Source organism: Drosophila nasuta, unplaced genomic scaffold (genome assembly GCF_023558535.2).
Source record: "Drosophila nasuta strain 15112-1781.00 unplaced genomic scaffold, ASM2355853v1 ctg16_pilon, whole genome shotgun sequence".
Lineage (NCBI taxonomy): Eukaryota > Metazoa > Arthropoda > Insecta > Diptera > Drosophilidae > Drosophila > Drosophila nasuta.
Window position 1 is genome coordinate 622,964 of NW_026869398.1, and position 18,762 is coordinate 641,725.

At 44.8% G+C, this 18,762-nt stretch overlaps 1 protein-coding gene across 1 annotated transcript in view; it reads left to right on the top strand.

Moving 5' to 3' along the window:
• The window catches only part of LOC132797666 (synaptosomal-associated protein 25-like), a 121,782-nt gene that overhangs the window by 89,957 nt on the left and 13,063 nt on the right, over positions 1 to 18,762 (top strand). The window contains 1 exon segment of the mRNA XM_060809419.1: positions 15,424 to 15,568. Within this exon segment, the coding sequence (XP_060665402.1) occupies positions 15,424 to 15,568 (145 nt within the window).

Sequence of the window (18,762 nt, forward strand, 5' to 3'; positions counted from 1 at the left end):
TTCCACAGGTCCGGGCCGAGGATAGAGCCCTGTGCTGCACCCGAAGTGACGGTCTTTCGCCTGGTCCCACTTTGCGTCTGGTATATCAGCTCTCGGTTGCTTAGGTAGCTGCGGACCATGCGCATCAGGTAGGCTGGTGTTCCGAAGCGATTTTCTAGCGCGTCGATGACGTCAGTCCATCGCAGACTGTTGAAGGCGTTTCTAACGTCAAGGGCGGCCAGGAGCACTATTTTTTTTGGAGTAGGCATTTCCTCTCTGTGCATCGCTTACCGCTTCTATGACGCACTGCAGTGCTCCAGCTGTCGATCTACCTGGTCGAAAGCCATGCTGTCTATTTGATAGGCCACCTGCCATTTCTATGGCTGTAGATAGCCGAGGTTTTAATAACCTTTCTAGCAGTTTCCCCGCTGTGTCGAGCATGCATAGCGGTCGATATGCACTTGGGGTAGCTGGGTCTCCTTTCCCTTTATCTATTAGCATTAGGTGCTGTCGCTTCCACACCTCTGGAAAAATTCCTTCCATCAAGCAAGCATTATACATGTTTAGCAGGATTTTCGGGCGTGCGTCTGCTATGGCTTTTAGTGCTTCGGATGGAATCCCATCGGGTCCGGGTGCCTTGTTGTTTTTTAAAGATGTTGCTGCCGATCTGAGTTCATCCTCTGTAAAGAAAGGAGGCTCTTCGAGGGCGGGCATCTCTGGGTCGGTGCGTCGATCGTGCTGTGGGAAGAGCGTGTTGACTATATTGGCCATGACGTTTTCGTTGAGCTCCGGAGTCGGCCTTTGCGCTCCTAGCTTGCGCGTTACGATTTTGTAGCCGAGACCCCACGGGTTGGTATTTATGTCGTTTCGCAGCTCTTCCCATTTGCTCTTTTTTGCTGTGGACAATGGCAAGTTTAAGGCGCTTTCTAGCTTCTTTGTGCTCCTCGATTTCCGCCGCAGCACTGCTTCGAGATCTGGCTCTAGTCATTTTCCTTCTCGCGCGTAGGCAGGCTCTTCGGAGCTCCGCAATCTGCTCGTTCCACCAGTAGGCAGCTTTCCTTTTAAGGAAGCTCGTCGTTTTGGGCATCGCTGCGGCGCAAGAATGCTCTATGGCGCGCATGGTGTGGCGTACTATGCTTCTTGCGTCTCTAGGGTCTACGGCTGTTTCCATCCTTGCGTCGAGTACTTCGATGAGTTTCTCGGTGTCCAGTTTTTTCGCGTTCCACCTTCGGGTGGTTTTCTTATCATGATCTGGCCGACGTCTATGGTTTGAGTTTATGGAGAAGCAGATATACTGGTGGTCACTGCCCGTGTAGTCCTCCAAGACACCCCACTCCTGTAGTCTGTTCGCTGCTCTTTCTGTCGCCAGAGTGATGTCTGGGATTGTGCCCTCGCATCCTGGTCTGCAAAAAGTGGGTGTGGACCCTTCATTTGCGACCACTAGCCCGAGCCTGGCAGCCATGTCAAGTACCCGTCTGCCCCGGGGGTTTGTTGTCGGCATGCCCCACTCGATGGCTCTAGAGTTGAAATCACCCGCGATGATCAAGTTTCCGCCAAGCTGCTGTGCTTGGTCTTCTATTGCGTCTAGCTTCGTCTTAAATTCATTTATACTGTCACTAGGCGTCAGGTAGCAGCTCATGATTGTACAGATTTTAGTTTGTGCCCATACGAAGCCTTGTCCGGCACCACTTCTTGTGACGGTGAAGTTGTTTATGTTTGGCAGCCATCTGGCTGCCGTCCCGGTGTTGTCAGTTAGGAATGTACCATTGTTGGGAGTCTTGTACTGCTCACTGATGATGACAACATCAACCGCCTTCTCTAGCACGAGCTGAGAGAGAAGCGAGTCGGCTGTTTTGCTCCGGTGCATGTTTGCTTGGAGGATCTTCATGTTTGGGCTCTTACCGATGCACATTTGCTGGAGGCAGGGATGTGGTCAACTGGTTTCAGTCCGGCAGTGACGCACACGCAGCATTTTGGGGATTTTGCATTCCTTGTGCTTGTGTCCAATTTCGCCGCACCGGATGCAAAGGTTTCTTCTGTCTGGGCCTTTGCACTCTCTTTGGGTGTGACCCGACTCGAAGCATCTAAAGCAGCGCGTGGGAATTGTTTGCATGCGCATTCTGGCGCGAATCCAGCCAACAGTTATTCTTTCTGCTTTGAGAAGCGTCTCTGCAGCTTCAGTTTGGAGTGTGACAAATGCTCTCACTTGTTCCCGACTATTTGGTTTTGTCACCACTACTTTTAGTCGGTCCCCTATGTCCGGGAGGATCTTCTGTATGGCTTCCTCGACTTCGTTGGCTGTAGTGAGTGCGTCTAGATCCCGGATTTCCAGCGTGCTCGTCGGCATGAGTTCCTTTACTTCCGCTGTTTTTTGTAGGGCACCTTTGATTTTGTTAATGAAATCGGTGCTCACTTGAGTGCCTTTTTCATTTCTAGTAGTAGCGCTCCAGACATTGTTTTCCGAACTGCATGAATTTTAATGTCAGCGTCGTTTGGGTCCACAGTTTCCTTAAGGCTTTTAAGTATGTCTGCATAGGTGTGTCCATCGTTTGGTTTCACGAGAAGGGCTTCATTTTTTGGCCGTCTTTTCTGAGTGCTGCCTTTCTCTGAGTTTGGCTTGACTCCTGAGGGTTTATTTTGTTCGCCGCCAGTTGTTTGTTTGGGAGCGATGGATTTTTGCTTGTGTGCTTTATCAGTCTTTGAATGCACAACCTGCCAGTTTGCGCCTGTGCTTGTGGCGCATGGTTTCTTTGTGTTTGGTGTGTCGACGTCCACTGGGCTTGGGAGGGGCCGTTTTGACTGCGGAGCGGCAGAGGTTTTCGGTGTAGTCGATTCATCCACATTGTTTTTCTTAATGTCACTTATGCGTTTACCTTCAGCCTCCTGACTTAGCCAGTTTCGTCGGTATGTTTCCACTTGGTCGAGGATTTCATCAAGTTCGCCGACTCCTTGCTTAACATCTCTAGAAATGTTTTTTTGGATCTTCATTGCGGCTTTCATGTTCCGCAAAACCCGCCGGCACTCTTGCAGTGCATTTTCTTCTTCCCGTCGCATCTTTTGTATGAATTCTTGCCGTGGGGAAGAGTTGATCCTTGTTTGTTGCGCTGGATTTGTGTTTGTTTTTTGCGCTGTGAGTGGTGCTACATCGTGTGGAATCCTTGGTGTTTCTATGACACCTACCCTCGAGAGTAGATCATTTCTAGGTGTGCTATCATCGTTTTGTTGTAGTTTGGGCATGCTCGTGCTCAGGGAGTCAGCTTTGTTTGCTTCCATGGTGTCAGCCTGCTTAGGTGGTGTTCTCGCTGTTTTCGTGTTTTTGTTGAAGATATTTTCTTCCATCTCTTTCTCTTTTGTTTGTGTGGTTTTTGTTGTTTGTATGTTCATGCTATATGGGTCCAAACTTTAGGCCGCTATCTCCTCGCGTATGTACAGTTACCTTGTTTCGTCCCCATGGGTCCCTTTGCAAGCAGTGAGGTCCATGCGATGGGTTGATACGAGCTCTTATGGAACTCGTATTCAGAGCCAGGACGGCGTTAAGCAGGAGTGAAACTCAACTGCACCTGTACCATCAAATCAACGATGATCACGAGTCGAACGTACCTAAAGACTCGCTACGTTTTAATAGGGCGGAGGTAACCTTGGCATTTGCCCATCAGCCATTTCGCCAGGGGTTCAAGCTGGGTACTGAAGTGAAGGATTGCCTTGGTTATCAGCGAGCGAATCTTCTTTTGTGTCTCCCGATCCGGAGAAAGACATGTTTGATAGCCGTCCAATGTGGAGCAGACGCTAACCAGCGTGCCGCCCGACTCGGGAACAGACGCGTGCTGGATTTTTTACGCCTTCTCACCTTAGCTAAGAAGCTATCGGATGATAGCTGCTTATTTGCCAGGGTCGCCGCGAGGAGGCGGTGAGATGCTTGAGACACGTTAGTATGGATCACGCTGGACTTTGCCAAGTTAAAGCCGATCAGACGCTTTGCCGTAAAAACAATGGCTCCGACCCCATAATAATAATGATAATAATAATAATAATAATAATAATAATAATAATAATAATAATAATAATAATAATAATAATAATAATAATAATAATAATAATAATAATAATAATAATAATAATAATAATAATAATAATAATAATAATAATAATAATAATAATAATAATAATAATAATAATAATAATAATAATAATAATAATAATAATAATAATAATAATAATAATAATAATAATAATAATAATAATAATAATAATAATAATAATTTTTAAGAGAGTAAACTACATTTCGAAATTTCCTGGCAATATTTTCAGTTTCTCAATATAAATTTTCTTAGGCTACACACTCTGAAATTGTACTCCGCCTTTATGAAGTAGTTTGCTTCTCTTTATATTTTGTCACTCTATCTGTTCAGCCTTGAGATGGTGAACGCTTTCAATTTCTCACATTCATTTCGGAGGACCGACATCTCAATGATAGAAATGGTTTTGGCCATCCTAATACCAAATAAAAGGTAGGCAGGTAGGTAGGGCCTTGACGATAATTCGATGTTCCGAAAAAAAAAAAAAAGAAATCGATGTGTCTGCCCAGTGTCGTGCACTATCCAAAAAGGAGGCAAATAAGTCAGTGCAACGCTACTACTAAATATAAATCTAAAAAGATTTCATTTGTGTTATTTTTTTTGTTGAGAATAATAAGGAACGGTATCATATATTTATTCCAAAAATATATGTGTCTTTCCGCGACATCTTGTGACTCAGAATGCAATTTCAATGTAAAGCAGGACAACTCCTATCGGATAGTCGATTCTCGCTGAAACTGGCCTTGGTTGACAAATTATTATTTTCACACAGTAACTACGATCTAATAACTAATTAATTTTTCTTTGAACAGTAAAAAACTATATCTCTTAAAAGCGAGAGTAAAATAATAGTTGACGACTTCAGAAGTGTCAATGTTTTCTTTGCTCAGAACATAGAAAACATCGATGTCACCAACATCGTTACTTTCCAAGCTCTGTTAGGTAGGTACAGCAGGCTGTCCCTTGGAGGGCGGATCATAGACCAGTAGAGGTCAATTGCTGTACCGGTATATGTTAGCTTCGTCTCATAAGTCGCACCATTCAATGAGTTTTAGCCGAACTCGGGATAACGCCGGGCATACACAGAAGAGTTGTTCCACTGTTTTCGTAACTACGGAGTCGTAGTCCTGCCTTGATCACCAACAAAAATGTTGGTGATTCTGACTACCCTTACACCACAAATAGTTAAATGCCGAGCATAAGCCTGCAGTCTTTCTTGACAGGTGCATGACATACTTGGTTAACTTGATGTTGATTGAAGCTCACATTAGACTTGCGGTTTTACGTGTAGTAGAGCACTAGCTCGCATCCCTCCAAAACTTACCGTCTACTTCAATTTCTCTGCCAAGAGATTTAAGTGATATTGCAACAATATGCTTGTTGCTGATATCGAGCCCTACCGTCTGTGATCTCATAGTCTTCGATGCCCTGGTGGGTTGGGATTTAACAGATACAAACGACCGTATATGCGTTCAGCGACTCTATTGCTCTTCTGCTCTCCAGGACAACCTTGAACTTGACCACATCAGTGTGCATATTATTATCATTCAGCCTTCTTCGAGCTATTGAGGTCTTCGAGAATGTATAGCCCTTCTTGCCAGCAGCTCATCGTAAAGCGCATTAATATGGTCAGTAGGGCTAAGGGGAATAGTATTGTCCGTGTCTGTACAGCCTCCTTACCTATAGTGATGTGACAATAACCTATTAGTGTCAGGTTGTCTTTGGCGGCTATCCTTTAAGCCGATTTGATGGTAATGGTTTACACGTATATGTCCTAAAGTTCGATGCCAACTATTACTTCCAGAGCTTTAGTTGGTAGCCACCTGATAGCGCATGTGATACACAGTAACCATTGCCGTTATATCCTTTCCATGATGTATAATTATTCTTTTTCCGTGGCGTGCCACGTGCCACACTAAAATACCATAGGTGAAGATTAGATGTACAGCAGAGGTGTATACCCACCGCATGTGAGAGGGTAAGAGCCCCCAAGTGCAATTAAGCATATTTTTTGTTATGTACAAAACTCGCGTGGCCTTCTTCACTTTTTCTAACACGTTGAGCTTAAATGACAGTTTGATGTCCAGGACCTCACCCAGATATTTTACAGCTCGTACAGCTCAGCTTTAACGTAGTCCTGCCTATCTTCGGCGGGATAAGGTCCGTTTTGTCCACATTCACGCTGAACCCGGCTTAGGCCCATGCTTTTATTTCCGGCAATGTTCCAAAACGGAACTGAGGGTGGTTGTGCATTTTTTCGTTTTCAGAATGCCTATGTCATGGGCACAGGAAATTAACTTTGGAGCCTGTCTAGTGATTCCATTGAAAGGCGAGAACAGCCCTAGCCTAGGAAGTACCACTGTTGGCGGCGAATTAAAACTACTGTGGCTTTGCAAGTGCATTTACTACTGGGTGTTTGTAATCGGCGATTCTCTTTTATGCAAGGGAATTTTACCGTTATGTCTGCTAAACGTAGTAATGAATCTGCAAATTTCGAAGCGTAATTTACATTTGATTTGAATGTTAGCCCTAGTAGAGGTAAATTATTGTATACAATATTATAGGGATTTGAAGGTGTGTAATGTAAGTAAAAATATGATAAACAATGAAATGTACAAAATTAAATGAAGGAAATAAAGATTGCTGCAGATTTTGACCCACTACGAATTGTTGTTTTCGAGTAGTGGACTGCTCACCAACCACGGCATGGATACGGTGCCAACAGCCACCTCGAACTTCGGTTTTAATGGTTAAGTCACCCCACGTAGAAGACAGTTGACCTTACGACGCAGCCGTGATGACTGAATTAAACATAATGGAAGGCACCTAAAATGTCAAGAAAAGCCTTAAAAAGCCACGAGAGCATGGAAAGCCATCTCGATGGATTTGCTCTTCGTATGCTAGTTGTGAGGCATCAGATGTATTGCATTGCTTCTAATGTGCAATGTGCAATGTGCAAGTAGCTTCTCCAAAGTTCTTAGCAAGAAATTCGTTATGCTGATTGGCTAGAAGTCGTTTGGATAACTGCCTTCGGCAATAAAAAGGTATGAAAGGTACTCCAAAGAGTAGAGATATGACACCAAGAAATACACGCCGAATAAATCTTCATTAGCTATCGACAGTCCATCGAGGCCGGATAACCTAATAATATCTCACTTTAATTTATTTATTGTTATTCCTCATTATCGTTATTCGATAATCTGCGGCTCAAAAGCTTCAGCACTGCAATAGTCCCACAGTCCATAACTCGTCCTAAGTAGACTAGGACTAAAATTCCTTTATTTCTTATCGTTGTTTAGGCACAAGCAGATAGCTGGAAATAAAGGCCTTTTGGATGAGCAGCGAATCATCTTTCCAAAGACTTAGGTTTCCGCCTGCTTAGCAAATTGAAACATGCTAGTAAGCTTACTACGGAGTGACGACAGATCTGGGATTTATCAAAGTGACGGTTTCGTCTTGAGAAATGTAGCAGGATGCTAGCAGCACATCCATCCATACATCCACAGCTTTCGAGCACCACGAAGGAGTAGCTCTGTGGTTGCCATTTTCGACTCATGTAGGTTGAGATTATGCAGGCTGACCTGCGTAGGGGTCTGTTCACATGGACAGTTTCGCCTCCACCTTGTCAGTGAAATTGAGATGCAGGGTGGCATCGGTAACACTGTCCAGACCGAAATCAGCTTATACCTACCCTGACCTTAATGACATTTTTAAGGCATAGTTAGACGCACCGTAATTGGGCAAAGGTTCATCGAACTTCATTCGTCGAAATGGCGTCGTTCTGTTTCTTAAGCAGTTAAATCGCTGGCGACTTCAGCAACCGCTGCTCTCTGTTTTTCTCCTTTAGCATAGATTAGGTTAGGTGGAACCGGCTGCCCCTGTACGGGGGTCCGTAGCTGTACCGGTAGCGTATCTTCGTCTCAGAAGTCACACAGTATGGATGCATTTTTGGCAAAAGCCAGCAGGATCCTAGGAGGTAGTTGTGAAACGTCCAGAAGATCGTTGTGGCACGGCGAATTAAGGCATTTCAGCCGGAGTCGGGATAACGCTGGGCATCTACAGAGAAGATGCTCAAGTGTTTCCTTAACCCCGGGCTCATTGCATTTCCTGCACTGATCACTGTTCGTGACACCCAGCTTTACAGTATGGACAGCTGACATACAGTAACCAGTTAAAATGCCTAGCATTAGCCTGAGATGTATATCCACCGCATTAGATTAGAGAGAGGCCCCAAGTTCAACTAAGCATCTTTTTCGCCATGTACAAGGCTCCGGTGGCCTTCTTCACCCTTTCTAACACGTTGAGCTTCCATGCCAGTTTGCTTTCCAGGACCACACCTAGGTATTTTGCTGCTGGGCTCGGCTTTAGCATAGTGCAGCCTATTTTTGGGGGGGGGACTACACAGGTACCTTATACCTCCTCGAGAAGAGGATAAGGTCCGTTTTGTCCGCGTTAATGCTGAGCCCGGCTGATTCGGCCCATGCTTTAACTTCCCGCAAAGTAAGTTCCATTACGGAACTAAGGGTGGTTGGGCATGCCCCAGTTATCAAAATGCTTATGTCATCGGCATAGGCAATTAACTTGGGGGCCCGTCTAGTAAATTTTTGAAGTAGGCTATTTACGACCAAATTTCAAAGGAGAGGCGAGAGAACCCCACCCTGGGAGTGCCACCTCGCACTTCCTTGTAATGGCCGCATCGCCCCACGTAGCCACCACCCGCCTGTCGTTAAGAAGGCGGTTGACCCATCTGTGGATCGCTGGAGCCGTGTTAACTGAGGTAAGGCCCTTCATAATAGCGTCAGTAGTGACGTTATTGAAGGCGCCTGAAATATCAAGAAATGCACCCAAAGCATATTCTTTGTAATGGTCTGCTTTTTCGATGGATGCTACTAGATCATGAAGAGCTGTCTTAATGGACTTGCCCTTAGTATACGCATGCAGATTTGGGGACAACAGATGCATTGAGTTGCTTCTGATGTGCAAATCAAGTAGCTTTTCCAATGGTTTTAGCAGGAAAGAGGTTAGGCTGATAGGCCGGAAGTCATTTGGAACCACATGACTGCATTTACCCGCCTTGGGCAGGAAAATGACTTTCGAGGTCCTCCCAAAGAGTGGGGATATGACCCCATGCGAGGCATGCCGAATAGATACCCGATAGCCACGGAACAATCGTGGGCTTGCTGGCTTGCAGCATTGCTGGCGAGAGTCCATCGAGACCGGGCGACCTGACCTTCGCAAAGAAGTCGATAGCCCAAATTATTTATTTACTGGGAGACTAGGAAAGAGCTGCCAGTCACTGTTCTCTATTCCAATACATCCCGGGAAATGAGTTGAGAGCAGTGCTTCAAGAGTTTCAGTACTACTCTCTGTCCACACTCCATCGCCCGACTTGAGCAGACTAGGACTGGAAGCCTGCTTGGACAGCAGCTTCCTCAGTCTGGTGGTGTCTTTAATATTATCCAGGTCCGAGCAAAGGTTCTCCATGGAGACCTTTTGGATGATCGGATCATCTTCTTGTAGGACTTCAGGAGAGACCTGTACTCGTCCCAGACATATTCGTTATCCGCCTTCTTAGCAAGTTGAAACATGCTAGTAAGCTCCCCACGTAGCGATGAGAGATCTGGGTTCCACCATTGTAGCTTCGATCTTCTCGTCGGTCTTGAGAGCGTACAGGATTGGCGAAACGCGGAAAGTAGTCATTTTGAGCGGACATTAACAGATGTTTCTAGGTCCTGTACCGAGTTGATAGTGCTCGGCGGTCCAAGAGAATTGGAAACGCGACTGGAGAAGTTCACCCAGTTCGTGTTACGGGGATTTCTGAACGGCTAAGCCGTAGTTACCCTGTTTAATGGAATGTTAAACTGGATGTACTTATGATCAGAGAAGGAGGGTCTATCCAGGACTTTCCACTCACCTACATCAGTATAATCAGTTTCAATGTATAAGTCCAGCACATTACGAGAGGTGGGACCTACAAAGGTAGATTCCTGGGTAGTTTCAGCTTATTATTTAAGATAAAATCAAGAACTGACTCACCCCGTTCGTTTATGTCGGGACTTCCCCAAACGCTATGGTGGGCGTTAGCGTCCGTTCCGATTATTAATTGTTTATTGGAGGAGCAGACTATGTCCACCAGTCTCCTCAGCTCTTCAGGTGGAGCCGGTGCGTCATGGGCCATCTAGCAGCATACATCCTTCACAGCTCTCCAGCACCACCACGGTTAGATCGTCATTGTTAAAATTAGGTAGTAGATGGGCTTTTAGCCTCTTACTTACAAGGATGGCAGTTCTAAATCTACTTTCCAATGTCAGGACTTATAAATTGTAATTAGGCGACTTCAGCCCAGCGACCGTGTTGCCCGACGCTATCCATGGATCTTGGACCAAAGCCGCGTAGGCGGACTCTTCCTCCAGGGCAAGGAGTAGCTCCGCTGAAGCCGTTTTAGACTTATGGAGGTTGAGTTGCAGCACACTCATTAGAGGATTGCAAACTCCGCCTCAACCTGCCCTGATCTCAATGTGTGTGAGTCGTTGACATTTGGATGGCGTTTTTTGACTTACTGTCGCGCTTATAAAGCAGATCGTCGGCCTCGTTATTGATCTGAATGATCACATGCTGTCCACCACTGGGTAAAGGTTCATCAACCTTCAGCACGGACCAATACCTCGTCGTCCTAAGTAGTTGAAGCGCTCGCTCGCCCTGCACGGCTATAGGGAACAGGACCATAGCCTTCAGTATGAACGGAATGTTGTTCCTATCCACCACGTTCAGCTTGGCACCCTCCCACAAGCCGTCCAGTTTGGTGACGGTCGCCTTCAATCAAAGCAATCTTGGGTCGTCCTTGCATGTTGGGATCCTGACGCCATTCATCCAGCCAGTGCCTTCGAAAGTAGGCATTGGACTGTCTCCATCCTGACAAACAGTGCGTCGACCAGCTTACTATGGGTCAACCGACACCGCTCTGCAGGCATTTTCCCGTTAGGGTCCCCTCTGTCTATGAGAGCAACGGCGAGATGCCGCCTGGCAGTTTCAGCAACCGTTGCTCTCTGTCTCGTCTTGTTCGAGTCCGTGTTGGTGGAGCCAGGTGTTCGCAGCCTCTTGCTTACTGGGGCCCCTTGCTTGGGACTCTCAGCGGACCGTTGGCGCTTGCTTGCCATGGACTCCACCTTATTGTTGGCAGGGCCGGTAGAAACGGTCTGCACTTTAGTGTCTTTTGGAAGGGGGCTAAGTTGGTTTTCCCGCATCCACGTGTTGGCCCAGGCAAGCCTCTCCTGATCCTTGACGGACAGGTTTGCTATGCCACTGAGTCTTGCGTGAATACGGGTCGCCGCCTTATTTTTGGCCTTCTCCTTCAGCCCCCCGTGCCCCACTGCGCAACCTTGGAGGTGCCGGCGATAGGCCGAGGTGACTCAAGAGGAAGACGTTCTCCCTCCACCGTAGAGATTGGCGCAGCGCTCTTTTGGTCTGAGTCGGTTAAGACCACAGCACCCGCGCGCACCAACCTCGAGTTTTTGTTGGTGGCAGTTTTGTTACAACTGATTCAGCCTGCTCCCACCGCATCAGAGGTGTGACCGCTGGCGGCACGCAGAGAGGATCTCTCCCCCCCGTGCTCCATTCTGAGACATAATTTGGTTAATTTTTTTCATGGGAGCCCCCATAGCGTTTTCAGTCTGACCGCCAGACACCTCGCACCATGGATTCTGCTACTTATCTCCAGACAGATGCCCGAAAGATAAGGAGCGGAGTCCTCAGCTAGGATCTGCGGTACCTGAAACATCGACGTATAGTAGAGATCTGCTACCCGTTGACAATGAGGTAATACAGATCCTACCCAGCCAGCACCCTCGGGGAGGGTTCAGTAGAGGATTTTACCAGTCCTCCTTTAGTATAAAAAAAAGTAAGAAAGCTACAGTCGAGTGTGCTCTACTGTGAGATACCCGCTACCCCTTTTGAATAAAAGCAAATATTGAGGTAATACTCTCAAAATATTAAAAAGAAATATGCGTGTATTCTCGATCGGGATTTAAAGTCGAGCACCACCGACAGGGTGGTTAAAAAAAAAAGTTTGTACCCCGAGCGGACTCGAGCCGGAGCACCACAACGTGCTCGGCTTGCACTCTACCACCAGAGCTATCGCATTGCTTATGAAGCCTCTATGCATACTAATATACTAATATAGGCGACCATGTACATACATATGATATATACGTATACGCATACATACAATACATACATAGCAGGAGTTTTTCTACATACAAAAGTATTTCTTTAATAACATCCCCAATTGTTATTTATTATTATTGTAAATACGATTAAAAACCAAAAACAAAAGTTTGTTCCCCGAGCGGGCTCGACCCCGAATACCCCGAGTACCACAACATACACATGATTGCACTCTACCAATAGAGCTATAGCAGTGCCTCTATACGCATACATACAATACATACATAGAAGAAGTTTTTGCCCATACAAAACTATTTCTATAATAATTTAAACAATTTTTATCTCATCGCAATCAAATTTTCAGGAATCACCACCACCACCATTGTTATTATTGTATATACCAAAATTCACACGTCTAGCTTTAATATTACTCTTGTTATTATTGATTGCAAGAGCGGGAGTGGGCGTGGCAAAAATTTGGCTAGATCGTCTCGGCTGTTGACGCTGATCAATAATATACACCTGGCCCTCGCTTAACATGGGGGTTACGTTCATAGAAATCTTCGTGTTAAGCGAAACATGGACTCAGTACAAAATAAGGGGCTACGTTCGCAAAATTCAAAATTGGCAGCAAACAAATTTTTTTATTGTTCAAATTTGGTATGTTATTATTAATGTTTTATTACAGTTTTATTTATTATTTACATGTTTTCTTTTTTAGTGGCTCTTTATAAAAAAAAATCAGTAATTTTCGATTGTTTGGTGGCTTTCAAAGCTTCTTTATAGCACTCCTTATAAAGCAAAAGTATTCTTTCCAACGCTCTCTTAAACTTAAGTCGTCGTTCGATGACCAGATCTGAATTTAAAAGGCACGATTCCAAGCTGCTAGCATATGCGAATCCTTCTTGGAGTTTTTCTCTGATCGGTTTCATCAGAGCTGCTGTCATCTGATTTCGAATTGTTTGCTTCATTCATAACAATCTCAAGCAATAATTCGTCATCAACTTTTTCATCTTCAAGCAATTCTTGCAAATCTTCATTTGCCATGTCGTCAAAATCTTCAACTTCAATCAAGTGAGCAAGGTCCAATATATCCTGGAATCCACATTTATTTCAGAACTTTTAACTACCTCCAGCATCTATTTAATGTTGACACCTTAATCTCTTTTAAAGATAAGTTTACCAACTCAAGGCTATCTTTAATAGAAAACATCTTCCAAGCACTGATTACATCGATGGAGTTGGTTTCAGTTGTATCCAAAATCCAGCGTATAAGATATTCGCACCTACTAAAACACGCTTACATCTAGCAGATCAAACGTGGGATTCCCCTTTTTCGACAATCACCCCATTCGTAAGACACAAGCAGAAAGGCACTATCGCGTTAATTAACAGCAAAAAAATGTATATCGATATTTTGCAATCGTGTAAGAAAGAGGTTTTTAGCGTGTTAAAAGGGGGATGGGAGCAAATTTGTAACCGTGTAAGACCGAGTTCGTGCTAAAAGAGTCCGAGTTAAGCGAGGGCCAGGTTTATATACTTTATAGGGTCGTAGATGCCTCCTTCTACCTGTTACATACATTTCCTTCCGACACAAAGTTATAATACCCTTTTACCCTATGGGTAGCGGGTATAAATATAAATGTTCGTTTTCTGTGTGTTTTTGGTGTGTCTCTTACTAAGTGGAGCCCCTTGCTTGGGAGTCTCCGCGGACCGCTGTCGCTTGCGTGCTACGTACTCCAAGTTTTGGGTTGACAACAACGGTAGAAATGAACTGCATCTTAGAAGCGTATTAAGAGTGGGTTAAGGTGGTGGTCATGCAGTCAAGCGTTGTCACAGACGAACTTCTCCTTTCTTGAGTAGACAGGTTAGCTACGTTACCGTGCCGCGGCTTATTTTTGGACTTCTTCAGGCCTGCAGTGCACCGTTGCGCAATATTAGAAGTGCTGGAGGTTATTATTTTTACTTAATTAAATCATGGCTGAAGTCCTTGTCTCTATGTGTTAGTTGAAAATGTATATCTATCTGTCAAGACTCAATGAATTGCATGCAACTATAGTCACGGCAAATTTTACATTTTAAATGTGTTTACAAAATATTTTAATAACAATTTTTATATAATGCTCCTTATTTATTTATTGTTAACGTCCCGGGAGAATTTTTTACATTTCTAACCAATCCATTGTGGGCCGGATTGCCGATTTGGTGGTATTAAATCGAGTATTGCATTTATCGAGCTGAAACTTGGCATACTTCAATAATAAACCACTTTAAATATTTAAGCAAACTTCCAAGTAGGTTTGACCACGTCTACTCCAACTGCCCATATAGACATCATGACGTATACGTGATAATCGAAACTCGAAACATTTTATTTTTTATTTATTGCACTCCTTTTTTCGTCGCTCAGTGTACATTCATCTATTTGACCAAATATAAATTTAGCCAGCGCGGAAGAGTGGCGCCCGCTGTCGATCCACACGTCCAGCAACGTGGCATGACAGAACTCAAGCACATCTAAAAAATTAAAGCATTGAAAAAGCCGCAAACCGGACTGCTATTAAAATTTAATATAAGGTGTCTACTATTGATTAATATACATTACACACCGCAGAAATACACAGAACACCTTTTTTTCTCTACAGAAGGCGACCACTTTTGTTAGCTTTTTGTTTTCTTTGGACAACACAAAAACAGTACACATATGTAAATAACGCTTAACAAATTATCACACAAACTGTGTTTATTATTCTTAATTTACATTCCTCAAACTTCAATATCCATTTTACAAAATATAAAATTTTTCTTTGGTTTGGACTTGCCAATCGCACAAAGTCACCAAACGCTTCCCACCAATTTTGTCACAAAAATTAGCTGTTCAATCAACTGACTTTAAAAATCTATAAAAATTGCAAGGTTGCATTTTTAACAAAAATATTTATTGATACTTTCTATCTACATAGAGTTAAAAACAAGAAATCTACATTAAAGTGTTTCCCTGACTGTGAGATACCCGCTGTCAATTTTCAATAACAACAAAGCAGATCTGTATTATTATTAAAGATAACTAAATTAAGATAAAAATAAATAAATAAAAATAAAAAGTGCGGCCATAGCTGTGAGCTAATAAAATATTAATAATAAGTTTTATGTATATCATTATTACCTAATTAAAATAAATATTACCCTTTTTTAATATTTTTAGAATTACAAATGATGCAAGGGAGGACGAAATGGAGGAAAATATGGGGCAAGTTAATACCATGATTGGTAATCTTCGCAATATGGCATTGGATATGGGTTCAGAACTTGAAAATCAGAATCGCCAAATAGATAGAATTAATCGCAAGGTATGTACATTAAGACTAATTTAGAGCTTATTAGTTTATTTTATTCATTTTACAAATGTGTATTGCATAAAACTTAGTTTACAACCGCTTATTTAATGTCGTTCATCACTAATATAAATGATTTTTGTAACTTATTCAGGAAATGAGTATATCTCGTAATGTCTGGAAAATTAAAGCCTTTGACAACTCCTTAATCCTGAAGAAAATCATATCTTTGTCTATTACACGGCTACATTAGGTAGCCTTATAAGCGATTACTTATAGCATATGACTATCGGACGCAAGATCACAACCATAACCTTGTGGCTCAATTAATTTTGCGTTATTTCGGTGTACATTGTAATGTCACTATTTTCTTTAAAAGTTTTTTTGTTCTTCGCAAACGCAGTATACATCGACTCTGCAAATTTGATGCCACTTTTGCGGGAATAACTTTCTCGAAAATATAATTCAACCGCTGTAATCATGCTCGTACACAATGAAAGTTTCGACCAGACTGAGATACAAGCAAGGCAAGTTTCTCAAAATCGGATTTCCGAAATCAATGACAGCTCATCCCTCAACGTATACTAGACTTTGGCACATTTGATGGCAGTTTAAGCACATACCTGTTAAGACAATTTGGAATTTCATTAACCTCAGACAATGATAGAACGATAAGGCTAGCAATAAAAAACATGTGTTGTGGAGGGGCTTAGCTCATTAAATTTCTTGGTGGAGTGCCAAACACAATTTTTAAAATCACCAAGAACTATAAAGTAATCACGATCAGAAAGCTTGCTAGAAATGCTATACAAAAATAAACGAAATACAAAGCGTCATCAAAAACAGGATGGATATATGAGGAAGAATGAAAAATTATAAAACTACCAAAGCATAATGTTTCAGCCACTAGCTCAATATCGATCAGTTCTAATGGAATTTGAGCATCTACAATCACGACGCAGCGATCACGTATGTTTAAGGAAAATCGACTAGAAAGAATTTCAGTATCACTTTATCCATGTTTCAGTGAAAGCATGGAAAATATATCCTTTTTTAAATATAGGTTAGTAAGTTTTCTACAAATGCCATTTAGTTAGCTAGTGTTTATGTGGGGGCGCTGAAAAGTCCCAAGTTCCCGTTGAAATAAAAACACTCGCGGTTTTTTTCTTACTAATAGTATATATGAATATTTGCAAACTGTTCGGGTTATTAAACGAACAAATTTTGGGGTGTTTTTCAACCGTGGCTAAAGAGACGTGGTTTTGAACTGAACTTAAAAAAAATGCCGACGGCATTTCGTCGATCTATTGCGCCGAGCCGCGCTCAGCGGTGGAGAGTTGTGGGAGAGAGAAGCTGAGAGCACTGGAGCTTGAGTGCATTCTTACGCGTGAGCGCATTGCTAGTGAGCGAAAAGCTTTGAGTGCTTTTCGGTCGGCGGAGCGGAGGTGTGCCACTCACTTAACAATGCGCTCGCATCAACATTCTCCCCCCCCATTGCAATATTGGGATTGCAAAAGACCAGTCAGTAGCACGTGCCTGACAGAATCCAGCCCAGGGTGGAGTTCTGTGCCATAGGCAGTCCGCCTTGGCTGGGGAGGATACCCGACAGCACTACGTCCGGGTACACATCAGCCCCCAAGACTGCCGAGACCGATGCCGAGCGGAACCAGTCCTTGTCAGCCAACACAAGGTTGCTGAAAAAACTGGGCCCGGCTGGTGTGACAGTCCTGGTGGGCGTCGTTGTTTGGAGCTGCGGATCCGTTTTGAAGACGACCTCCCTGCTCAAGGGTGACGTCTTGGAGCGCAACGTCGCTGAGCAAACGCCTTCTGCGCCCAGGCGATTGACTGAGAGGCCCATGGCCACTGCCATCGACTCGCTGATGCGGCTTACTGGACAGCACGGATGCAAGAGCACTCGCGCTTCGAAGGCCGTCTTCCCCGTGTCTAGCCAGACCGCCGCGGTGGGGAGAATGCTCACTCCCTTGCACTGGAGTAGTGCCGTCAATGTCATAGCGGGGCTAGGCACGGGCCTGGTGTGTGGGGCAGTGGGCCGGTTAATCCGGGATGAGCCTGATGGTTCTCCTCGGGAGGGTGCCGGTTGGTCGCGTCGGCCCCTCGGTTGTCGTGCCAACAGCCGCTTGGAACTGAGGTCCCGCATGTGCAGCATGGTGTGGTGGTCCTCACCACAATGCCTGCACCGTCCACCGCTGCGGCAAGTGCCCCCGGAGTGCTGATGAGCCAAGCAGTTGGGACAGTACTTATTGACAAGTACTGCCCGGAGCCGCTTCTCTGGCGTCAGCTGGGCAAAACTCGGACACTTGCGCAGTGCGAGGACACCGCGGCACACCCTACAGCGGAACGAGTTTGTGCCGGGAGGCACATACCCACCCCGCTGGGGGGTGACCCGGCGAGGCACGGAAACCCCACGCGGAGTAACCGGTGCCACCGGTACAGGAGAGGGCTCCGTCTCCATCGGGGCGACTTGTCTCGGCGGAGAGACGGCTGTCGGAAGCGAAATGGGGCGCGCTGGTGTGAAGAGCCTTCTCAGGCACACCTCGTCGGAGACGGAGCACGATGAACTTCTGGAGGACGCCATGGTGAACTGTAATGGGATGAAGAAGAAGAACAGAAAAAAGAAAAACAAATCGAAGAGAAAAAGAAAAGAAATTATGGATTAAATGAAAAATGGCGCGGTATGAGTTGCGTAAGCCGGAAGAGAAAACCACAGGATAGTGGATGGCAGTAGAGAGAAGAATGGGAGATTCAGAGCGTGGGTCCCGTTGGAAGGAGGACCAGCTTTGCAACTGGTCGGCGGAAAACACCACGACTCGTCTGGACGTCCACCACACGGACCCTTTCATCTGCACCCGGGCAAGCGGTCAGCACACGCCCAAGGCGCCATTCTTGTGGTGGTATATTCTCCTCTCTGATAATCACCATGTCACCGATCTGGAGGTCGCGTGAGGGTGACTGCCACTTATTCCACTTATGCAACTCCTTCAAATACTAATTTTTCCATCGCACACAGAAGTGCTGAGAGCCTTGAGCCGTTGCCAGCGATTGCGGATGGACTCCACATCCTGTCTGGACTCTGGCTCCGCCATGGAGAGTAGCGGACTCCCGATCAGGACCGAGAGTAAGGGCCACCAAGTCGCTCAGATCCTCCAACATAGGAGACAGAGGCCGCGAATTGAGGCACGCTTCGATCT